Raw genomic sequence first — 25,594 nt, 5'->3', positions numbered from 1 at the left:
GGAGCCAGGAGCCTGGAGCTCCTTTTCCTGGTCTCCCATGTGGGTGCAGGGGCCCAAGTTCTTGGGTAATCCTCTGCTTTTTTTCCTAGGCACATAAGTGGGAAGCTGGATCAGAAGTGGTGCAACTAGGACTCCAACTATTGTGCATATGGGATGTTGGTGTTGCAGGTGTCGGATTTACCCACCATGCCACATCCCAGAAGTTTTATTAATGCTTTTAATTCTCCAAAATAATTTTACATCCTTTCTTGGCTGCCTTACTTCTGGTCTAGTCATCCAGACCCCTTTCCTGCCCTTCTCTCCATGCATATATATATATTTCTTGAAGGAAAAAAGTTATGGTTGTCTATGCTAGTTGGCCAGGCAATACAATCCCATTAGCACTGATAACTTTCTTGACACTCTCTTGAGAGCCATAGATATAAAATTTGCAAAAGGGGTTTATATGTGCATAAACTTTAAGTCATCTCTGGGAAAGACATGATCATACTCTTTACATTTCTTTAGGGTAAGTTAAACTGAATTTCAGAGTGTGTGAACTCATACATGCATCAGTTTTTTTGACTCACAACATTGATTTGCCTGTTATTTGATATTAAATTGCCACTGCCAAGTTTAAGTTCATGCTAAGCTTTTATACAGTAAAACATTTTATGGAGGCACAGCTAACTTAAATTTCATATAGTTAGCCCTGAAATGTAGCCTTGAATGTAAAATTTGCTAATTAATAGAGTAAATTGCACTGGAGGAATAGTCCTTAAATATAAAAAAATCCAAATTAAGACCTACCTTTTTCTAACCCCTAAAACTAATTTACCATTCGTCTTTTTGAATTCAAATAATACGTTAAATACAAATGGTGATGGTTAGTGTGTTTTTTTTTTAATATTTTATTTATTTGAAGGCCTGAGAGAGAGAGAGAGAGAGAGAGAGATATTCCTCATCTACTGGTTCACTCCCCTAAACACCCACATAGCCAGGTGGAGCAGGCCAAAACCAGGAGCCCATAACTCATTGCAGGTCTCCAATATGCATGAGTGGGAGGAACCCAAGTACTTGAGCTATCACTTGCAGTTTCCCAAGGTGTATATTAGTGGGAAACTGGAATCAGGAGTAGAGCCAGGACTCAAAGGTTGTGGGTGTACTTATTAGATTTTTAAAGCAATCTTTGGCAGGACCTCTACTTGAAATCAAAATCACCTTATTAAAAGCAGAATAATATCATTCTATCAACATGTGTTAATTTAATCAAGGCAATTTTAGATAATCTGATAATTGATTTGAGATAAAAAGACTTTCTAACAAGGAAGCCTATTTAGTAGTTAGTTTATTTCTTTATGTTCTCAAGTCACCAACTTAAGCAGATAGACAAGTAGAGCCATCTTTGATTCAGCAGGTATTTACTAAGCTGTCACTGAACACCACTGAGCTAGAGGAATGCGCTGATGGTAAGACAGCACATTCTCTGGCCTAACAGGTGCCTTATGGTCAAAACTTGACTTGTGCCACTGTCTTTATGCAGGTCACACAACTGGTCTCTCATTAAATAATGACCAGCTGTACAGGCTCACCTACGCCACTGAAGTCTTTGTTGATCGAAGCAAAGGAAAACTCCAAGACAGTGTGGGCTTCCGAATTTCATCCAATGTGAATGTTGTCTTACTGTGGAGGAATCCTGATGGAGATGATGACCAATTGATCCAAATCACGGTAGGTATTTTCTACCAAAAAAAAAAAAAAAAAAAAAAAAAAACCTTCTCAAAAAAAACCAAAACACAAACATTAGATGCCAGCAGTGTGTTTCAGAGATGTAACATTTGATAGCATGTTTGTTATCTGTAACTAAAACAAGTAGATCCCCAGTTTTTAAGTGTTGGCTGATCAAAAGCAATCTGATCTTCCACATGGTTGAAGCAGGAAATTAGAAGGTCAGTAACAGAAGTATGATGTCTAATCCTGTGTGTCATATTAGTAGTGACATTAAACTAGGATTCATTCAAAATGTTATGGAGTAAGGGGTCTAGAATCCATGTCATGTGAGAAACAAATGAAATCATTCCAGCTGAAAAAAAAGAGGTACATTAGGGGGTGCCTGAGTTCCTTGATGTAACAGATGGGACCCCTAATGAAGGAGTAACCATATTTTGTATTCATCCTGAGGAGAAAAACACTGCATGTAAGTATTTTCTCAGATTATGTGGCTTAGATTAATGTATTGAGAAGGGAGATCAAATTAGATGATCTCTGTGATCTTTTCCAGTTTTATTACATGGTGATTCTACTTTTTCTTTACAAAAACCTAATGGCAATAGGTTCCTTTAGGAAAGTCAGCCGTTCTTCTGCCTGTTAGTGTGAAATAGGTTTGCAGAACCAAATACCTGGAGCCAGTAGTTGCTGTAATTGGATGTGATTGCAGTATACTTACCAAGTGATTTTTGTTTCTTTGCATGTCTCTATTAGATGTCACACTTTCCAAGTTGGAACAAAATGAATCATTTTTCAATAGAACAGTAAACTACTCTTATATATGTATAAAATTATACATATCCCTGTTAGGTAATTAGTCTCTTCATCTTTATGTTTTATATACAACTGTGGTAGAATGGGGCAAGAGGAGCAAGAGTCATTTCAGACAAGTGATATAGAAAAGGAAGTAATCAGGCAGACAGCAACTGTCCAAAACAAATGAAGAGAAAGAGTAACATTAAAGAACTATATTCAAGTCACAGTTATTGTAAGCCTGAAATGACAGAATCCTTTAAGTATCCACATTTTTGTTTAGTTCAAAAACATTTTTTATTTGAGAGATGAAGTGATGGAGATAGAAAGAGAGAGCGAGAGCGAGAGAAAGAGTGCCTGTCTGCTGATTCACTCTCCAAATACCTATAATGGCATGGCTGGGTGTAATGGTATGGCTGGGATGGGCTGGAGTCAGGAGCTGGGAACTTGATCCAGGTCTCGCATGTGGGTGGCAGCAAGCCAGTGGACTCTCAGGGTCTGCATTACCTGGAAGCTGGAGGCAGGAGCTAGAATTGAGCCCAGCCACTTCCATGTGGGATACAGGTGTCTTAAGCACTAGACTAAATGTCTGCTCCCCCAAACCTCATTTTTAATACCTTCTCCATTCTCTTAAAGTGAGCAGCAGGGTTCTATGAATCATGGATTGAAAAATGACAGAAGAAATTAGGGCTAATTTGTTCATCCCTTTACCATTTTATCCTCTAAGGGATTCTGATGGAGACAGACATGGGAAGTTTTTCTGATAAATTTCTTTCCATGACTCCAGATAACAGATGTAAACGTGGAAAATGTGAATCCGCAAAGAGGAGAGAAGAGCATATTCAAAGGAAAAAGTGCCCCTAAGGTCATAGGAAAGGAAAACTTGGAAGCTCTACAAAGACCTGTGCTCCTTCATCTCATCCATGGAAAGGTAAGGGGACTTGGGGGATCCTGCATCGTTTTTCTCCAAGTTTACATAGTAGATGTTATTTAAGATGATCATGTTGTTACTATTGTTGTGGAAAATGGAATTATTTCAAGGAGTAATAAACAGATTGAAAATTAAATGTTTAATTCAATGCCTGGAATTCTGTATTTTCTAGCCAGTTTATGCTTCATATTTTTGTGAAAATCTGTGTAGTAAAGTATTGATGAAAGGCATTGTTAAAAAGTATATTCCTTAAAATATCAGAAAGGATTATAAAGATAATATAAAATCACCACAGCATAATTTAGTAAATTAAGGAAAGAACAATTATGAGAATGAAATAAGTCAATGAATGATATTAACTGTAATGAAGATGTCAATATCTGTGTAAAGTTAAAGCTTTTTAAAAGGGATGGCATGTCTGCAGTAGAGTTGATTTTTTTAGTAAATGTTTATAACGATTATTGTATCATGGCCTCTCCTACAACCCAATACAAATCACCATCTTCAGGAATGCTTTGTACTTACCATGTTGCAGTCTTTACTCATTGGCCCTAAGTTTCATAGAGTTCACCAGATAGAAATAGCCATGCCTCTTTACAACACTCTTTGCACTTTATAGTTCACTCATGGCTCTTACCACTTTCCTTTTGGTCATTTGTGTTCACTCAGATTATGGAATTCAGTAGAGAAATTTCCCGTTCCTTTCTTACTTGCAGTCCCTCCCTCTCACCTCTATGCCTTTCCACTCTTCCCTGTGCCTTGCATTGACTGAAGGAGTGTTCCTTGAAGCCTGTCCCAAAATCCTCCCAAATCCCATGCTCCCTGGGCTTATTTCTACTTAAGAATGTATCACAATGTATTATAATCATCTCTATTTGTCTGCTGTCCACATTTCAGAGTCAGTTTCTTTTGGGCAGAAGTTGTGTTTTGATCTCTATATGTTCAGCACCTTGCTCGTGGAGGGAACTCAAAATGTTTGCAAAAAATAAAAAAGTAAGGTTATATGGAAATAAAATAAGTCAGTCTTTGAGAAAGGGTTTCCTAATTGATCACTTAGAAATGGCTAAAATGTACTGAGTACTTACTGTGCACCAGGCACTGACAGAGGTATTGCATGAATTATCACTTTTATTCTCAAGACAACACCAGAGAGCAGGTGCTGCTCTTTCATCCTCTTGTGATAGATGAGGAACTGAAGTTAAGAAACATTTCCAAGGTCACACAACTGGCAAGTGATGGAGCTGAAACTTGAAACAGGGTCTATGCTCAAATTTTTAATCTTCAACTGTCTTCTGGCTGGGGAGTATTTGGGAAAATGCCCATCTCTTTGGTTGACTTATAGTATTATTCCCTACTTCATTCCTCACAGTATCTGTTAACTGACTTGATTTGCATACGGCTTACCTTTGTTAGCTTTATTTTTTTAAAAGATTTATTTATTTATTTGAAAGTCAGAGTTATACAGAGAGAGGAGAGGCAGAGAGAGAGGGAGAGGTCTTCCATGCGATGATTCACTCCCCAGTTGGCTGCAAAGCCCAGAGCTACGCCAATCCGAAGCTAGGAGCCAGGAGCTTCTTCTGGGTCTCCCACGTGGGTGTAGGAATGCAAGGACTTGGGCCATCTTCTTATCGCTTTCCCAGACCATAGCAGAGAGCTGGATCGACAGACGAGCAGCCAGGACTAGAACCGGCACCCATATGGGATACCGGAGCTTCAGGCCAGGGCGTCAAGCCACTGCACCACAGTGCCGACCCCAGTTAGCATGAATTACTGTTACTTTCTTCTCTGTTTCCAGTGTGTCAAGACATCTGAATTTATAAAATATTAATTGCATTTATAATCTTAATCACAGCCAAACATTTTATAGCCACTAGGGTGGCAGCTGAGTACAAAGTCTTTTGTGACACACACACACTCAGTGTCCTCACTGTTCAAAGGCTCGGATAGAACTGCCACATCATTATTTTAGTGACGCTCATGTCCCATTCTAGAGCAGCTGTGACTTTTGATGGTTTCCTGTAGCCATAGGGTAAAGTACATCACAATATCTCTCAATCATACAATAAAGTATGCGTTGGAGAAAATTTGACCCTGGAGACTAAGAAGTCAAGTGGAATTATTGTTCAGCCACATCACTGGTAGAAAGTTCATTAAACTATCATTTTGGCTTAGTCTGAGATAAATTATACAAAGGCAGATTAAACTGTGGATGAGCAATGACTTAGACAGCATGTGCTACCCCAGGTTCAAACTAAGCTTTACTTCCTGAAATTTCTGTGATTTCAAGGATGCTCATCAGCATGTATATTTGCCCTCTTCTCTGTCTTTTGTTTGAAGCTCTCACTTGTACATTATAATAAAAATCCATCCAAATGCTTAGATTCATATTCATTGCACATCTTTTTTTCCCATGCCCACCCATTTCCTCTACATAAGTGTTTGTAGTTTTGCCTACAAATGTAATTGGAAATCTTATGTTCATCTGGTTAATGATTAACACTGACAAGTTAAAGATGCCTCAAGTTATAGCACAGAATCTTTTTTAGCCTGAAATGTTAGTCCAATTAACAGGATAATTAATAGATTTCCATTTTTGGTTTTGGCTGTCTTTACTGATTAAATGAACTAAATGACCGCTGAGTTGGCCTCTTGTCTCATTTCCAGTCATTGATTTGCTCTCTGAGTCTGGTAGTGTGGCTTCTGTATTTACACTGCCCCTCAAAAGAAATGTGACAGCTTGAAAGCTCTCAAGTTTTGCATATACTCATATTTATTTCTTTATTTTCCAATGTGCCATTGTGCTCTGCTGTGTCTTAGATACATATTGAAGCTATTTGCTGGGATCCTTTTCATTTACTTTTTTTTTTCAAAGATTGATTTATTTATTTGAAAGGCAGAGTTACAGACAGGCAGAGGCAGAGGGAGAGAGAGGTCTTCCATTTGCTGGTTCACTCCCCAGATGGCTGCAATGGCTAGAGCTGAGCTGATCTAAAGCCAGGAGCTGGGAGATTCTTCCGCGTCTTCCATGTGGGTGCAGAGGCCCAAGGACTTGAGCCATCTTCTATTGCTTTCCCAGGCCATCACAGAGAGCTAGATCAGAAATGGAGCAGCCAGGACTCGAACTGGCACCCATATGCCGGCACTGCAGGCAGCTGCTTTATCCTCTATACCACAGCACCATTCCCCTTCATTTACTTTTGCTGTCTGGATAGTTAATATAGTTCTTCTCTTATCCTTAAAGAATAGATAAACCAAGAGAATGATGCCTTCTGATTCTAAGGGAAAACTGTTCCCCCTAATTTTTCTGTAAAAGTCCCTGCAGAGGCTGGCACTGTGGCACAGCGGGTTAAAGCACTGGCCTGCAGCACCAGAATCCCATATGGGTGCCAGTTCAAGACCCAATTACTCTACTTATGATCTAGCTCTCTGCTATAGCCTGGGAAAATAGTAGAAGATGGCCCAATCCTTGGGCCCCTGCACCCATGTGGGAGACCTGAAAGAAGCTCCTGGCTCCTGGCTTCAGATCAGTTCAACTCTGGCCGTTGCAGCCATTTGGGGAGTGAACCAGCAGATGGAAGCCCTCTCTTGGCTCTACCTCTCTCTGTAACTCTGTCTTTCAAATAAACAAAATAAATCTTAAAAAAAAAAAAAAAAAAAAAAAAAAAGAGTCCCTGCAACTCCATCCCAACAATCCTCCCCAGTTTCCTTCTAGACTTGGTTTCCTTGGGTTAAAAGCTTAGTTTGTAACCAGGTTGTGCCTGCTGCTGTTCCCCTGGAAACTCTGGGGACTGCGAATTTTGATAAGAGCCCTGTGCTCTCAGATGTGCAGAACTCATTTCAGTACTGAATGAAGTAATCAGTTTTATGGCCTGAATATAATAAAATTTACTTAGTTCCTGTTGTGAAATAATGAATTTAAGATTATTGCTGTAACAGCCACGTGGATTGAACTGCAAAGTTCTGACTCTTCATTATTTTTTTTTAACAGACTTGACACTTAGCATAGAATGATACCAATGCTTGGATAACATTGGTCTACATTAAAGAAATGCCTCAGAAGTAGCAGTCATACAAAGCAAAAAGATCTGTCCACCTTTTTAGTTCTAGGGAAATAATGCAAACAAGACAAAGAATGAAAAATGGTTTTTTGTTTTGTTTTGTTTTGTATGTTTCTCACAGTTCCAATGGTTAGCCTGCCAGGGAACAGAAGGGTACCAACACTACTTAGAGATTTAGAGGTCTAGATCAAAACTTGATCCACAAACATGGATCAATAATAGATTATCATTATGCATAGACCAATGATGGAATTTAGGAACTGATTTCCCAAGATTTTAGGTTAAACTTTACAGTTTAGGCACATTTTGTAGCCTGGGAAGGAAGTGAAGATAACAATGGTAGTGCAGCTATTTTTCCTTCTTAATGGAAATGGAATCCTTTCTTTTTTAATTATTATTTTTATTTATTTGAAAGAGTTACAGAGAAAGAGAGACAGACAGAAGACAGACAAAGAGAGAAAGAGAGATCTTTTGTCCACTACTAGTTCACTCCTTAAGTGTCCACAATAGCCAAAGCTGTACCAGGCTGAAGCCAGGAGCCAAGAGCTTCCCCCAGGTCTCCCATGTGGGTGCAGGGGCCCATGGACTTGGGCCATCTTTGGCTGCTTTCCTGGGTGCATTAGCAGAGAGCTGGATTGGACATGGAATAGCCAGGTCTCCAACCAGTGGTCATATGCAATGCTTGCACTGCAGGTGGTAACTTAACCAGCTACACCACAGTGCCCTTTTTAAAGATTTTTTTTTTTATGTATTTGAAAGGCAGACTTACATAGAGAGAGATAGGGAGAAACACAGACAGATCTTCCATCCATTGGTTCAATCCCCAAATGACCACAATGGCCCAAGCTGAGCCAGGCTGAAACCAGAAGCCAGAGCTTCTTCCAGACCTCCCATATGGGTGCCAGGGACCAAGCATTTGGGTCATCCTCCACTGCTTTCACAAGCATATTAGCAGGGAGCTGGATTGGAAGTGGAGCAGCTGGGAATCCAACCAGTGCCCGCAGGGGATGCCAGCATTGTAGGCAGTAGCTTGATCCGCGACACCACAGTGCTGTCCCCAAATGGAATGCTTTCTAACTTTTGTGAGTCATAGGCCCTAAGCATGTGTCAGTTGCCACTGAGTGAGTACTCCTAGCTGCTCCTGAGCTTAAGCAACCCACTTAGAAACCTCTGATAGTCATGCCCTCCTGAGATATCATCCCTGCAAATATTTGGAAGGGGAATTAAATTGTCATTACTAAAGGAAAGAAGGCCCAATTTACAAAGTGGAACATCAGAAACTCATACTTGGGTCTGAGAAATTGCCCATGATTTGCTTGGGAATATGATACCATAGATTTTCAGACACTGAGGTAATTTTTCCAGTTCCTTTTTAACCAGGACAAACACTACTATTCCAACATTTATAGGAACAAACAATATTCCAACATTTATAGGTCCATCCAGTATGGTAACTAAAATTGATTGCCAGATAAAGTATCTAATATATCTATCATGAGATTTGATATTTCCTATTTAACTAAGTCAAGCAAAATATTCTCTTATGGTAAAACATCAGTTCTCATGTAGGCTGAGTTATTCAGACTGGTATTAATTGAATTTATTGCATGATTATTGAACTTTCTGCTTTATTTGATAAGTCATGGTTGTTTTTAAAGATAAATAGGAAAGGTATTCAGGATATTTCTGGTAAAAATACTCAGCCATAATTATCATAGATCTTGGGAATTTTAACAGGGAAGATGTATCTATCTTCTATTTCTAAATCATGTGATGCATTTGGAGTCAATACAGGGTGAAAAACAACAGGTTGCTTTCCAGAAAATTCACTGCATTTTTAGCCTGTTTATTATATATGGGCTAAATTATCAAAATGGTAAAACACACTGTTATCATCTGCATGCCTATAAATACCATGACCAAATAAAATTAGGTCACTTGCTATTGCTGCCAAATCAGTCACCCTCATCTCAACCTCTTTTCCCTGCCTTCTAAAGGGAACATCAAAGCAAAGCCTGGGCAGATGATATATCAGTAGAACCTCAACCTTAGATCTTCCAATCTTGTGTATTTTCTTTTACCCAAGGCCGACATGAATGCGCTAAACAGCAAGAAAACATTGCTCTTGTGAAATGTTGACCATGTGGTTTTACCTGGGTCTTGTCACAGTCTACAGAGGCTGCGCCACTCCAGGAGTAATCAATGTCTTTTAATAACCATTTTTGCTGTTATTTTAAAACTTGGTTAGTGTTTGTTTCAAGCAGGTTACAAGTAGAGAACTTGATGACCATGACCATATTCAAAGACAGTGTTCCTGATTTTTCTTCCTTGGGTCATCTTTGTTTTCACAGAAGTCCCAGCTTATTCCAGCATTCTTTCCTTCCCTGGGTAATGTCCATCGTGTTCAGAACCTTCATTATTGGCCTCCCTAAATTTCATATCCTGATAATCTAGCTTCTTAGAAATTTAAATAGCTTCTTTTCACAAAAAAGAAGTCACAGCTTTGGAGTAACAGATCTATTTCTCCCAGATTTAATAGGGGTGAGAATCTGACCTTTCCTGCCACTTATTTAAATAGAACTGGTAAATGATGCATTTTTGTTTTATTGGTGTTTGTCCTTTTTTTTTCTGTTAGGTCAAAGAGTTCTACTCATATCAAAATGAGCCAGTGGCCATTCAAAATCTGAAAAGAGGATTGGCTAGCCTATTTCAGATGCAATTAAGTTCTGGAACCAGCAATGAGGTATTTATTAATTTTATAAGGGTCAAGTATATTATTTGTCAATAATTTTGCCATAGGTTTTTTTTAGGGTTTCTAGTTGTACACATTCAGTAGAAGAGTTACAAGCATGGTATTGCTCAGAAAAAGGGAGAGGGGATTCATTGAACAAGTCTCATTTATGCCATTTAGCTGAATGTTTTATTACTTAAATACAGAGTAAAGGGATTAGAATGAATTATACTAAGGGGACTTATAGAATAAGTAAATATTAGATATTCAGAAAGCCACTGAGGTCATTCCATTGGTTCCAAGATATTGCTGTACACCACTATGGCAGGGTGTATCTTAAAAACAAACAGTTAACCTGGATTCCAGGTTACCCTGGATTCCAGTTACCCTGGAAGTTCTTCCTGGGACAATGAGAAGGTGCTAGTAAGAGTCGTTTAAAGAAGATGGAAAAGAGTCAACACTCTATAGGAAACTTTGAGTACTTCCTGTCTTTTTTATCTTGTCATCCTATAAAAAAAAATTCCCCAGTGACACATTACTTCAAATTGTAAAGCACTTCCCATTGGAATTCATATGGTTCATACAGGATCCCAAGTGCTATGTTCTTGCTTTTTTTTTTAGGTAGATATCTCTGGGAACTGTAAAGTGACTTACCAGGCTAGTCAAGACAGTGTGATCAAAATTAAGGCTTTGGATTCATGCAAAATAGCAAGATCTGGATTTTCAACTCCCAATCAGGTATGATCAATATCACTTTCTTTGACATATTCAAATTATTTCATCTTGTGGAGATTAATTTAAAATAATAGAAAAACAAAGTAATGATATAATTGGGAGACTTTTATAATGTTTAATTTGGGTTATGGTTTCAATATATATATATTTATATATTTTTCAAAGATTTATCTATTTATTTGAAAGGTAGTTACAGAGAGGCAGAGAGAGAGACAGAAAGGTGTTCCATCTGCTGGTTAACTCCCCAAATGGCCACAAAAACCTGAGCTGGGCCGATCTAGAGCCAGGAGCCAGGAGCTTCTTCTGGATCTCCCATGTGGGTGCAGGGTCCCAAGCACTTGGGCCATCTTCGACTGCTTTCCCAGGCCATAGCAGAGAGCTAGATTGGAAGAGGAGCAGCCAGGGACTTGAACCGGCACCCATGTGGGATGCCAGCACTGCAGGTGGCAGCTTTACCCTCTATGCCATAGCACTGGTCCCAACGTATATACGTATTTAATGAATAGACTTATTTAAGTAGGTTGTAGATGTGGGTAATGGAGGAAGGGTGAAAGATGAACTCTTTTGGAGATTAAAAAATAGTTTTATATTTGCCTTGGTTTGAAGATTAAAATGGTGATTCCTTGTTACAAAGAGAGACATTTCTTTATTTAGGTCTTGGGTGTCAGTTCGAAAGCCACATCTGTCAGTACGTATAAGATAGAAGACAGCTTTGTCACAGCTGTGCTTGCAGAAGAGACACATGCTTTTCGACTGAATTTCCTACAAACAATTACAGGGAAAATAGTGTCAAAGTAAGATAATGCTGAAATTTTTATTTTCTTTATTATTCTTTGACATATTATTGTACTTTGTAAATAGGTGTATGTATATGTGTGTGTGTAGTGCTATCTCACTTTGTTAGCTGCTTGAAAACAGTAATTAAAATCTTGTTCACTTTTTAACTTTTCACTTTATCTACAGTAGTATATCTCATATATATATATACTGTTTTTAAAATAGCATTTCATTAAAAATGAATTATTCATTGAATAGAATTTAAATTTTAAAAAGACAAACTACTTGATCCATTCACATTCATTTTCTAATTTCACTTTCAGATGTTTTCAATATTAAGGCTAAAATGTGGTGACATTCATATTTTCTCTCCTTGAGAATTTTAAAAAATTATTGTTAAAAATCATAAAAGTAGCAAGGAGATGTAACAGAATTTGTGATAAGATTTATAACATTTTAGTATTAAAGTCTGTTTTATCTATTTTAGAACTTTTTTTTTCTGATCAAAATATTTCTATCTGGATTACCTGGAATTTCAAATATAAGAGTTTGTGTTATTTTTAGTTTTTTATTTGTAAAAGAATAGTTTTTTTAAATTATATGCACTATACCTCAGAAATTCCCTCTGCGGGGAGGTATCTGCTGTAGTGATTAAGCTGTTTCTTGAGCTACCTGTATTCCATACCAGAGGGCCTGGGTTCAAGTCCTGGCTCTGCTCCTGGCTCTGCAGTTTCCTGCTGATGCACACTCTGGGGGGCAGCAGTGATGGCTCAAGTACACAGGTGCCTGCCACCCATAGGGGAGGCCCAGATTGAGTTCCTGTTTGCTAGCTTCAGTCTGGCCCAGGCTTGGCTGTTGCAGGCATTTGGGGAGCGAACTAATAGATGGGAGATCTCTCGCTCTTGCTCTGTCTCCCTCTGTCTCTGCCTTTCAAATAAATAAATAATTTAAAAAATTTCTTAGAAACAGTTGTAATGCAAAATATTGGGAGAAGTGCCTCAAACTACAAATGCTTTAAAAAATTGTGTGGAAGCCATATCTGAAGCAACATTTTGCATCCTAACTTCATATTATATCTATATTGTTTTCATATAAAATAAATTTAAATCACTTTTCAAGTCTATCAGATTTCCATTTCTATATAACAAAGCAACCCAAACTTAGCAGTATTTTAAAAAAGCAAAAATCATTGTATTATTCTCTCTTGTAATTGGGAGCTTGGCTTGACCTAGCTAGGCATGCCGCACTCAGGGTCTGCTCTGCAGCTGCAGGCCTCATTGGCTGGAGCTGCAGTTGTCTTAATGTTGCTCCCTCATATCTGGTGCATGGTCTGAGAAGACTCAAACAGCCAAGGCTCCTCATGTAACTCTGTATCTCCATGAGTCCCTCAGCATGACAGTTTCAAGTGGCTGCACCTCTTCCATGGCAGCTCAATGTCCCAAAGGCATATATACAGATAGCATGCCACACGAAGAATTAATTCCTTTTATAAAATAGCTCTAGAAGCCACAGAGCATCACTCCCTACTGTCCTCTGTTAGCTGGGACAATCAGGGTCCTACCCAGGTTCAAGGAGAAGGATAGAGAACCTACTTTTGATGGCAGAGACACAGGGATTGGAAGAGCATGGCAGACAAAAATATTGTTAATATCACTTTTGGAAGATAAGCTTTCTTAATTATCTTGTCTAATAAATAACATGCAAGGGACTGAAAAATCACTTTTAGAAAGTTAGGCTAAATTCAAAAGAACTGACATCACATACCATGTTCAGCTTCCAGGCAAAGCTTCTCTCCTGTATTCTCTTGATCTCCCTGTATTCTCTTATTCTCCCTTTATTTTCTCTAAGAGAATACAGACTTAAATTTCAAATCTTTGAATAAAATTTCTGCTCCCAGAAAACCTTGGTGATTATCTTGGGGTTTCAGTTACATCTTCAGATATTTGAGTTTGAAAGACATGGCTGTATCCAACTGGAATAATCTTATTGCCAAAATAATAGCAATTAGTATCCTTTTCACTCAAAAGAATGTTTATAATGTGCTATGTTTCTTTGGTGTTATGCAGGCAGAAATTAGAGCTGAAGACCACTGAAGCAGGCCCAAGACTGAGGCCTGGCAAGAAGGTTGAGGCTGTAATTAAAGCTGTTGATTCAAAGTATACAGCCATTCCCATTGTGGGTCAGGTCTTCCAGAGCGAGTGTAAAGGATGCCTTTCTGTAAGTTTGAACAAATGTGGGATTAATCATGGCTTAAAACTGTTTGCCTTTTATTCTCAATAGCAGGATCAATGAATTCTATGAAGAGTTTCTAAAGAACTACCAGTCACCACTGAGTTATGATGACAGTAGCCAAGCAATATGTACCTGAATGATGTGTTAACACAACACTTACTGGAAAAAAAAAGTTATGATTTAGGGCAGCCTTCTAAAAGTTATGCCTAGGATTCAGGGGAGGAAAAGAGCCTAATGAATTTGGGGAAGTGCAGAGTCAAGAAAATGGATCTGATTCTTGAAAGTTCTGTCACTTGATCGTAATTTGTCTCAGGGGTAATATGTTGCATTCTCAGTGTTCTGAGTATTGATGCGAAGACGAAGTTCTTTAGCTTCTTCCAGAGCCAAAAGATGTCATTAATTACAACTATAATTATTTACTACTTTTAAAACTACAATTGACTAATAGTAGTGTGTATGTAGGAATTCCTTTTATCTAACTGCCATTCTGCTTCATAGAAGCAATGAGCAATTCAGACCTCAGGAACAGAAAAACATTGAATTTCATACAAACAAAGTAAGAGATAGAATAAGGCGCTCAAACTACTGCACAGATTGATTTTCAGTGCAGTGCAGTTAAATTACAAAGCTGATTCAATTCTGTGGCAGTTCTGATTTTTTTTCTCCTCTGAAATATCCTGCTGTTAATTAAAATTCTGCACACTTTTCACTATGGTTAGTCAAATCTTGTCCTCAGATGTCATCCTTTCGGTGTAGCCATGGGATGATCTACATTCCCAGAAACCAATTAATCATTGCCTGTGTTCCTTCAAGCTAAACACTAATGGACTAAAGCAGTCCTCCTACAGATGACTTGTGCGTAGGGTTGTCAGGGTTCTATATTTGCCACTGGGAGTCATGGGGGTGTGATGTGGGCAGGGAGTGATCCTGTATATTGAGGTAAGATATGGAAGTTTCTTTTGCTTATCACATGCAAGGAAAATTTGCCTTCTGGGGAGAACACCCTTTATGAATGTAGGTGTGCAGAATGATGACTGGAGTTTGAGCCTGCAGCCGTGTTTTGCAGCTCTCAGAGCACTGGCAGTCCATCAGGAGCCACCTGCAGCCCGACAGCCTCTCCAAAGCCGAGTCTGTCAGTCACTTCCTGGCCTTCATTCAGCACCTCAGGACTGCGAAGAAAGAAGAGATCCTCCAAATCCTAAAGGCCGAAAAGAAGGAAGTATTGTAAGTTTCTCGAACTGTGTGGGATTGTCTTTCAGGAAAACAGTTTTGGGTTGTTAGAAGCAAGAAAGACCCCCCTTTGACACCAACTGTCCCACTTCCAGTTCATCTATATGTTGTTCTGCATTTTCATCAAGCGGTTATGCCACATGCAACAGCTTAATGCTCCCTTTACCAAGTGTGCGGTAACAAGGTTCAACAGTGACTCACAATGAACATTCCTTTTGTGGATGGCATCCAGGGAGGTGAGGCCAGGGCTTCATTGTGACACCCTGATGTGTGTGCTACCTCACTGTTTTTGAAATTGTGATCCCAGCCTATTCATTTACACTTGAAAAGATTTCAGAGTTGATTAAAGCAACAGTTTTGACTTCTTCAATTGAATAATGTGACTTTATTAATGATCCAACTGAAGAAATGTTTACGTAGACATTTGAGAATGGAGGTAACTAGCCTAAAGAATCTGGAAAAAGGGAATGGATGCATTATCTCATATTTGATGTAACTCTGATTCATTATCATGTGTAATGAAGACACTTGATTCAGTTCTCAAATTCACTTTGTAAATACATTGCTTTTGGTTTATAATACAGAATTTGTTTGTAAATACACAGTTAGTACCAATTATCCTAGTTAATGATAAAGGAAAAGCTTTCCTGAATCCAACGGTGGAAACTATCCATTGATATACTCACAAGTGGAAACTAGCCAAGAGGAACATACAGGAGTAACAGCAGTCACTGAGTTTAAAGGACTCAGTTCCCCTAGAAGCGGAGAATGTAGTTTTTTTTCTCTGAAAAGTCTATTTATTCTTGATTGTATTTCTTATTAACTGGACTTAAAGCATTAAAATATTGGTAGAATTCCATATGGGTAACCACAAATTGATCGCTGTCTTGAAAAATAAATATTTAGGCCGGCGCCATGGCTCAATAGGCTAATCCTCCGCCTTGCGGCGCCGACACACCAGGTTCTAGTCCCAGTCGGGGCGCCAGATTCTGTCCCAGTTGCCCCTCTTCCAGGCCAGCTCTCTGCTATGGCCTGGGAGTGCAGTGGAGGATGGCCCAAGTCCTTGGGCCCTGCACCCGCATGGGAGACCAGGAGAAGCACCTGGCTCCTGGCTTCGGATCAGCACGATGCACTGGCTGCAGCGCGCCAGCCGCAGCGGCCATTGGAGGGTGAACCAACGGCAAAGGAAGACCTTTCTCTCTGTCTCTCTCTCTCACTGTCCACTCTGCCTGTCAAAAAAAAAAAAAAGAAAAGAAAAGAAAAGAAAAGAAAAATTTAAACCGAAAGTTGAAAGATGTGCAAAAATTATAAACAAGGGGCCTCTGTTTTAATCACAGAGCTTTCAAATATATTGATAAAGCGACTTGTCTTAATATCAAAGCCAAAAATGCAGAAAAGAAAAATGCAAAAATTATATATTAATTTAAAATAGAGATTACAGTAAACTGTACCCTTATCTGGATTCCTAAAAGTCTTAAAGATGACAATAATTTATGCAACCATACAGTGTATCTTTTAAATAAGACTGTTTATACAATATATTTGGCATTCAAGTAGTTTGTGAAAAAATAGAGCAATGTTTATTTTGTGTAAAAAATTTGAAAGTTTTTTCATAAAATGCATTTGAAGATCCCTTGTATTTTACTATATCATATGTAGTATAGTATAATAGAAAGGAGTCTAGAATGGATTAAAATAAAAAGGTATAGTCCTAAATTATGACCTTCAGTATATAACAATATATAATCTTTAAGCAACTTGTTTTTATTTAGCCTTTCTAAGAATCACTTTGAACATATTTACAATAGGGCTACCAATTCCTTTTGTTTATTGTAGGGTAATGAAAGGCATGGTAGTGGAACATAGCATTTCCCAAAGTGTCTGTATTGTGTATCCTGTAATTCACAGGATATTAACAGGTACACCAAGAGGAAAAGATGCTGTGAGCAACTGAGGTTGGAAAATACTGGATCAAACCAATTCAAATATTTTCTTTGTTGCAGGAATTTTTAGTGTCCTTAATCTGATAATAGTCTTTAAAAATTTTTCAAATATTTTCTTAATTTACATGACCTTGAAAATACCTTGTCATTTTTTTTTACAAAAAAGATTTACTTATTTATTTGTAAAGAAGAAAGAAAGAGAGAGAGAGAAAGAGAGAGAGAGAGAGAGAGATACCTTTCATCTGCTGGTTCAGTGCCCAAATGACCACAACAGCCAAGGCTGAGCCAGGTCTATGCCAGGAGCCTAGAACTCCAGGTCTCCTGCATGAGTGGCAAGGGCCCAAGCATTTGGGCCTTCCTTGACTTCCTTCCTGGGTGTATTAGCAGAAAGTCCCTTTTCTTAAAGCATTTCATTGGACAGGTATTTCATGGAAAACATTGGGAAACAGCAGTGTAATTAAAAGACCATAGACACCAGAGTCAGAAACACCTAATTCTAATCCCAGCTGCACCATTTACTCACTATGTGATCCTGAACAAATGATTCATTATTTCTGAGTCTATTTCTTTGTATGTAAGGGAAAATATTAATCTTAAACTAACAAAAATGGTGCTGGCGCTGTGGTACACTAGGTTAATCCTCCGCCTACGGCATCGGCATCCCATATGGGCACTGGGTTCCAGTCCCAGTTGCTCCTCTTCCAGTCCAGCTCTCTGCTATGGCTTGGGATAGCAGTAGAAGATGGCTCAAGTCCTTGGACCTCTGCACCCACATGGGAGATCAGGAAGAAACTCCTGGCTCCTGTTCGGATCGGTTTAGCTGTGGCTGTTGTGGCCATTTGGAAAGTGAACCAACGGAAGCAAGACCTTTCTCTCTGTGTCTCTCTCACTGTCTGTAAACTCTACCTGTCATATAAATTTAAAAATAAATAAATAGACAAAAATGTTCAATGGATTAAATCAGGTAATAGTATTATTAAGGGTTATATTTATTAATCACTATATGTCAAGCACTCTTTTAAGTGTTTTATATAGGTTTTGTAATCTAATACTTCCAATAATCCTGAGATAAATAATATTTTAGCTCCATTTACAGAAGAAGAAATTAGGGAGATTGTATACCTAAGATTTCCATGTGTTGTACAAAAGATAATAAGTATTATGGCTCTCTGTCTGTGCTTCATTCACTAGGATTTCATTAGGATCAGAATGATATTGTACAACATATAATTTCTTAAAAGCATATAGTACAGAGGCCCAGGCTATGGCACAGCAGGTTAAGCTACCACCAGGCAGAGTGGACAGTAAGAGAGAGAGACAGAGAGAAAGGTCTTCCTTTGCCATTGGTTCACCCTCCAATGGCCGCTGCGGCCTGCACGCTGCAGCCAGCCCGTTGCACTGATCCGAAGCCAGGAGCCAGGTGCTTTTCCTGGTCTCCCATGGGGTGCAGGGCCCAAGGACCTGGGCCATCCTCCACTGCACTCCTGGGCCACAGCAGAGAGCTAGCCTGGAAGAGGGACAACCGGGACAGAATCCAGTGCCCCGACTGGGACTAGAACCTGGTGTGCCGGCGCCGCAGGCAGAGGACTAGCCTATTGAGCCGTGGCGCCGGCCGGGATCAAAGCTCTTATGTATTACTCATACAAAAAAAGAATTTTTACTTTATTTATAATTTTATTTATATGGCTTTATTGACAAATATCCAAGTTATATTTGGCTCAGGTTAATACTGTGAAGTTAGTTATATATTCTGACATACCTTGTTTGAATGTGACAGAGATGTAGATATAATTGGGGGTTCTTTAGAAAAATCTTATTTATTTTGTTTGTTCACATAAAAAGATCACTTCTTAGGAAACTGAGACCAATGGAGAATATATGGATGTCAGATTTTTATAATTCCTTGAGCATCTTAGATGTTGATACCCATGACTGTGCCTTCCTTTTTTTTTTTTTTTTAGATATATTTTATTTATTTGAAAGAGTTACAGAGAGAGGTAGAGACAGAGTGAAGTCTTCTATCCGCTGGTTCACTCCCTAAATGGCCACAATGGTTAGAGCTGAGCTGATCCAAAACCAGGAGCCAGGAGCTTTTTCTGGGCCTCCCACATGTGTACAGGGGCACAAGCACTTGGGCCATCCTCCACTGCTTTCCCAAGCACATTAGCAGGGAGCTGGATTGAAAGTGGAGCATCCAGACTTGAAGCAGCACCCGTATGGGATACCAGCATGTATGCCAGGGCTTTAACCCACTGTGCCACAGTGCCGGCCCCATAACTATACCTTCTTTACAGACCTCAGCTGGTGGATGCTGTGACCTCTGCCCAGACCCCAGACTCACTGGACGCCATTTTGGACTTTCTGGATTTCAAAAGTGATAGCAGCATTATCCTCCAGGAGAGGTTTCTTTATGCCTGTGGATTTGCCTCCCATCCCAATGAAGAACTCCTGAGAACCCTCATTGTAAGTCCAAGAACAAATGAAAAATAGATGCTCTCAGCTAACAAAATTCTTCAGATTGTAAGCAGTTGTTAAAACCTACTTACATCAGCATGAAAGCAACAAACAAGAACCTTCTGAATATTTATGTTAAAACCCTATTGTACTAATTTCTATCCATTAGTCATTAATTGTACTGTAAATTATTTCACTTATTGTCTGCAATTCTTAGTTGATGCAATTAAATAGCGTAAACTATATGAAAATTTTTAGATGGTATTCACTGGACATATCATGTGATTCAGGACAAAATTTCAAATAGAAGTGTGGATTATGCTTCAATAATTAATTTTAAAAGATTTATCTTGAATTTAAAAATCTTTGTGTTTTTTTTTATTTTTTATTTTTTGACAGGCAGAGTTAGACAATGAGAGAAAGGTCTTCCTTCCGTTGGTTCACCCCCCAAACGGCCGGCGTGCTGCGCTGATCCAAAGCCAGGAGCCAGGTGCTTCCTCCTGGTCTCCCATGCAGGTGCAGGGCCCAAGCACTTGGGCCATCCTCCACTGCCTTCCTGGGCCACAGCAGAGAGCTGGCCTGGAAGAGGGGCAACCGGGACAGAATCCGGCACCCCGACTGGGACTAGAACCCAGGGTGCTGGCACTGCAGGTGGAGGATTAGCCTACTGAGCCACAGCGCTGGCCAAATCTTTGTGTTTTTATTACACATATATTAAAGAGATAAAATTCTTCCAATATTAAAGCATTTAGATTGGAAACAAAAACTGGACTTCTCTTGGGTTCAAGATTTTTTTTAAAAGTGTACTTACCCACTTATGATCTAGGAGAAAATGGGCCTGTTTGAGAATTTGATAAAAGCAATAAAGTCATTTTTTCACCCATAAATGAAAATTTATGAACTTTATTTTGGCTCACTGGCTCAATGAATTTAATCTGTTAAACCATTAGGGAGTTTAAGGAATCAGGCTGAGACTGCCTGGGAAGGTGTCATTCTATTAACTTCATTAAAAGCTGGATTGTGAATTTGCAAGTGTCTCAAAAGCAAAATTCCGAGTTTACAATCTAATAACATAAAAACATTTTCCTCAGGTATGGTATACTTACTCCTTAACTAAAAGTGTCCCTTGGAAATTTTTTTAATGTCATTGTAATCTGTTTTATTCCTGTTTGCGTAATAGAGGACGTTCAAAGGTTCCTTTGGGAGCAATGACATCAGAGAAACTGTTATGATCATCATTGGAGCCCTCGTCAGGAAGCTGTGTCAGAACGAAGGCTGCAAACTCCAAGTAAGTGCAAATCCAGTCTCATGTACTCCACTGTTGCAGATCATCCTGTTTAATACTGACCCTGCTGCCCTCTATTGGCTTGCCTAATCCCCTCACTCTACTTTCCTATTTGCATAGCAATTATTACTAACATAACTCACAAATTGGTTGTTCATGATTTCTTTCTGTCTCCCACTAGAGTATAAACTCCATGCAGAAATGGATCTTGTTTTGTTGAACACCAACTGCTTAAAATAGATAATGTTCAATACATACTTGATAAAGAGTGAATAGTCTTTTAAACTCCCTACCAATTTATTGAGTGCCTATGACATATTCATCTTTTTTGTATTATTTTTCATTTCAAATAATAATTACATATATTTATAAGGTACACTGTGAAGTTTTGATATATGTATATACTGTGCAATGAGCAAATCAAGCTAATTAACATATCTACCACCTCAAATACTTAGTGATTCTTGTGGTGACACTTTATGATCTGCTCTTTTAGATATTTTTAAACATACAATACATTATTACTAACTAAAGTCACCATATTATATAATAGATCATCAGAACCTATTTCTGTTAACTGAAATTTGTACCCATTGACTGCCTCCCCTTTCCCTGTGTCCCCTCCCACCCCCAGCTCTATCCAAACCTATGGTAACTGCTGTTCTGCTACAACTGCTATACTTCTTGAGTTCAACTTTTTAAGATTCTCTATGTGAGATTGTGCAGTATTTATCATTCTATGCCTGACTTATTTTACTTAGCATAACATATTCTAGGTTTGTCCATGTTATCACAAGTAACAAAATATCCTTCTTTTCAAAGATTAAATAGTATTCCACTGTGTATATATGTCACATTTTAAAAATCTTGGCTTGGCTCTTGTGAATAGTTTTGCAGTTACATGGGAGTGCAGATATCTGTTTGACAATGTGATTTCATTTCTTTTCGGTATACAAGCTTATCCAGAAGTGGGATTGCTGGACTGTATGTCAGTTCTGTTTTTACTTTTCTGAGGAGCCTCCATATTTCTTTCTGAAATGGCTATACTAATTTATAATGCCAACAACAGTGCACCAGAGTCCTCTTTCTTCCACATCCTCACCCATCATTGTTATCTTTTATCTTTTTGAGTAGACTAACAAGTGTTATTTGCATTTCTCTAATGATTAAAGATGTAGAGTTTTTTTCAAATATTTGTTGAATTTGTGTGTTTTCTTTTAGAAATGTCTGTTCAGGTCCTTTGCCCATTTTTAAATTGGATTATTTTGGATTTTTTTGTTTTTGTTATTTGAGTTGTTTATATCTTAGACATTGGCCCCTTATCCTATGTCTGATTGGCAAATATTCTCTCTCAGGTTGTGGGTTGTCTCTTCACTCAATTATTTCCTTTGCCATGAAGAAGATTTTAGTTTCATGCAACTCCATTGTCTATCCTTTGTTTTCATTGCCTATGTTTTTGGAGTCCTATCCAAGAAATGTCTGCCCATACCAATGGCATAGAGCTTTCCCCTTTGTTTTCTTCTGGTAGTTTTAGTTTCAGGTCTGATATTTAATATTTAATACACTTTGAATTGGTTCTTCCATAAGGATGGATAAAGGTTCATTTTTATCCTTCTTCTTGTGGATATCCAGTTTTCCCATCACAACTTATTGAAGAGTCTGCCTTTCCCCCATTGTGGCCTAGGCACCTTCGTGCAAAATTAAATGATCGTAAGTGCACAGGTCTATTTCTGGGCTCTGTATCCTATTCTATTGGTCAATGTATCTATTTTATTGCTTTGATTACTATGGCTTTGTAGTACAGAAGCACTTCCAAAATGTCATGAAAAATTGAATTAAAAAGGTAAATTTATTTTGGTGTTTAAAGATAAAAGCTTATTAATTTGATGGTAAGGAATTCTGCTGATTTTTATTAATTGATTTTGTATTCTACAACTGTGCTGAATGTGTTTATCAGCTCTAACAATTGTTTGATTGTGTCTTTAGGGTATTCTGTATATAAGATCAAGTTGTCAGAAAGCAGAGAGACAATTTTACTTGTTCCTTTTATTTATTTATTTTTTTAAGATTTATGTAATTAACGCAGAGGCAGAGAGAGAGAGAGGTCCTCCAGCTGCTGGTTCACTCCCCTGATGGCCGCAATGGCCAGAGCTGTATCGATCTGAAGTCAGGAGCCAGGAGCTTCTTCTGGGTCCCCCATGCAGATGCAGGGGCCCAAGGGCTTGGGCCATCTAGTATTTCTTTCGCAGGCCATAACAGAGAGCTGGATAGGAAGTGGAGCAGCCGGGACTAGAACCAGCTCCCTTATGGGATGCTGGCACTATGCCACAGCGCTGGCCCCTCATTTTCTATTTGGTTGCCTTTTTTGTACCTCATTCTCTGTATAGGACTTCTAGTATCATGTTGAGCATAAGTGGTGAAAGTGGGCATCCTTATATTTTTCCCAATTTTATAGTGAAACTTTCAACCTTTAACTGTTGAGTATGATGTTAACTGTGGATTTATTATATATGGAATTTTGTGTTGAGGAACATTCCTTCTATGTCTGATTTGTTAAGACTATCACAAAGGATGTAGAATTTTGTCAAATGCTTTTTCAGCATCTATGGATATGATCATATGGGTTTTGTCCTCCATGCTGTTAAGATGGTGAATCATCTATTTTGTTTATTTCTGCTATGATCTTTATTATTTACTTCCTTCTATTAACTTTGGACTTAGTTTGATCTGCTTTTACTAGTTCCTTAATATGTAATGTTATTTATTTATTTGAGATTTTTTTCTGTTTAAAATTCTTTTACTTATTTTAATTTAATTTTTTAAAAGAGAGAGAGAGAGATCTTTCATCCCCTGGTTCACATTCCAAATGCCTGCAACAACTGGGGCTGGGCAATGCTGAAGCCAGAAACCCAGTATGCAATCCAGGTCTCTCATATGGGTGGCAGGGCCCCATATTTCAACCATCTCTGCTGCTGCCCAGAATGCACACTAGCAGGAAGCTCTGGAAGCAGAGTTGGAGCTTGAACCGGGGCACTCTGATATGTGATACAGGCATCCCAAGTGGCATCTTAACTGCTACAACAAAGCACCTACCCCCTTCTTTTTTTGACATGGACATTTAATGCATTGAACTGTCTTCTTAGAACTGCTTTTTCTGCATCACATAAGTTATGATATATTGTTTCCATTTTCATTTGTTTCAATATCATCTTTTAATAATTTTTAAACATTTTGACTGACATATTAAAAATTGTACATACTTATGGGGCACTATGTGATGTTTGGATATATCTAAACATTGCATAATATCCAATCAGGGTGAACAGAGCCATCCCCTCAAACATTTTTTATGGTGGAAACGTTAAAAGTCCTTTCTTACAGTGTTTTGAGAAGAAATATACATATATTATCATTATTTATAGTACTTTAGTGTGCAACAGAACACTAGAACTTCTTATTCTTATCTAGCCACAACTTAGAATCTGTAAAATAACCTTTTCCATTCTTGCTTCCCCTCTACTCTTCACAGTCCCTGCCAATTCCCATGCCACTGTCAACTTATATGAGATCAACTTTTTTAGATTCACCATAAGAAAAAAAAAAGGTCAGACAGTACTTTTCTTTCTGTGTCTGATTTCAGTTAACATAATGACCTGCAGTTCCATCCACATTGTTACAAATGACAAGATTTCATCCTTTTTTCTGTTTATTTTTTTTTTTAAGATTATTTACTTATTTGAAAGGCAGAGTGAGAGTGGAGGATTGGGGCAAGACAGAAAAAGAGAGATCACCCATGCACTGGTTCACAGCCCAAATGGTCACACAAGCCAGGTCTGGGCCAGGTCAAAGCCAGGAGCCAGGAACTCCATCCTAGTGGCCCAGGTTGGTGGCAGGGGCACAAGTATTTGGGCCATCTTCTGCTTTATTTCCAGACATTAGCAGTAATCTGTATTGGAAATGGAGTAGCTGGGACTTGAACTTGCACTCTGATATGGGATGCCAGTGTTGTAAGTGGCAGCTTAAGCCACTGCATCACAACATTAGTTCCAAGATTTCATCCTTTTAATGACTAAATAGTATTCCATTGGGAACATGTACCATGCTTTCTTTATCCACTCATTAATAGATGGGCACTTAAGTTTTCTCCATTTTGAAGCTGTTCTGAATAGTGCGGCAATTAGATATTTCTTTGACATATTGATTGAATTTCTTTTGGATATATACGCAGTAATGGAATTCTTGGATCATATGATAGCTCTATGTTTAGTTTTTTGAGGGAATTCATTTTTTCTACAATGGATTTACACATTTATATTATCAGCTCCAACAATGTGCAAGAGTTCCCATTTTTCCACAGCCTCATCAGCACTTGTTACTTTTTGTCTTTTGTGTTACAGTCAATCTAACTGCAGTGAAGTGATACACCATTGTGGTTTTGATTGCGTTTTCCTGATGATTAGTGATACTGAGCATATGTTCATATACCTGATGGCCATTTATGTGTCTTCTTTTGAGAAAGGTCTGTTTAGATCAACCTCCCATTTTTTTAAATTGGATTATTTGTTTGTTTGCCATTGGATTCCTTAAATACCCTGGATATTAACGCCTTGTGAGATATATAGTCTACAAGTATTCTCTCCCATTCTTTAGTTTTTCTCTTCATTATATTGCTTGTTTCTTTGCTTTCAACAAGCTCATTGGTTTGATGCAATTTCATTA

At 38.4% G+C, this 25,594-nt stretch overlaps 1 protein-coding gene across 8 annotated transcripts in view; it reads left to right on the top strand.

Moving 5' to 3' along the window:
* MTTP (microsomal triglyceride transfer protein) overlaps nucleotides 1–25,594 on the top strand; it is a 74,076-nt gene that overhangs the window by 16,687 nt on the left and 31,795 nt on the right. For all 8 annotated transcript variants that reach the window (XM_089303025.1, XM_051820148.3, XM_089303028.1 and 5 more), the window contains 9 exons: nucleotides 1,523–1,710; nucleotides 3,287–3,430; nucleotides 10,124–10,231; nucleotides 10,841–10,957; nucleotides 11,609–11,748; nucleotides 13,798–13,948; nucleotides 15,030–15,187; nucleotides 19,431–19,599; nucleotides 20,771–20,878. In XM_089303025.1, coding sequence (XP_089159151.1) covers nucleotides 1,523–1,710; nucleotides 3,287–3,430; nucleotides 10,124–10,231; nucleotides 10,841–10,957; nucleotides 11,609–11,748; nucleotides 13,798–13,948; nucleotides 15,030–15,187; nucleotides 19,431–19,599; nucleotides 20,771–20,878 — 1,283 coding nt within the window. The remainder of the gene's footprint in view (nucleotides 1–1,522; nucleotides 1,711–3,286; nucleotides 3,431–10,123; nucleotides 10,232–10,840; nucleotides 10,958–11,608; nucleotides 11,749–13,797; nucleotides 13,949–15,029; nucleotides 15,188–19,430; nucleotides 19,600–20,770; nucleotides 20,879–25,594) is intronic.

Source organism: Oryctolagus cuniculus, chromosome 8, assembly GCF_051225735.1.
Source record: "Oryctolagus cuniculus isolate XC-2025 breed Fujian yellow rabbit chromosome 8, ASM5122573v1, whole genome shotgun sequence".
NCBI lineage: Eukaryota > Metazoa > Chordata > Mammalia > Lagomorpha > Leporidae > Oryctolagus > Oryctolagus cuniculus.
The sequence above is the reverse complement of the archived record's forward strand: the minus strand, read 5'-3'. Positions and strand labels throughout refer to the sequence as shown.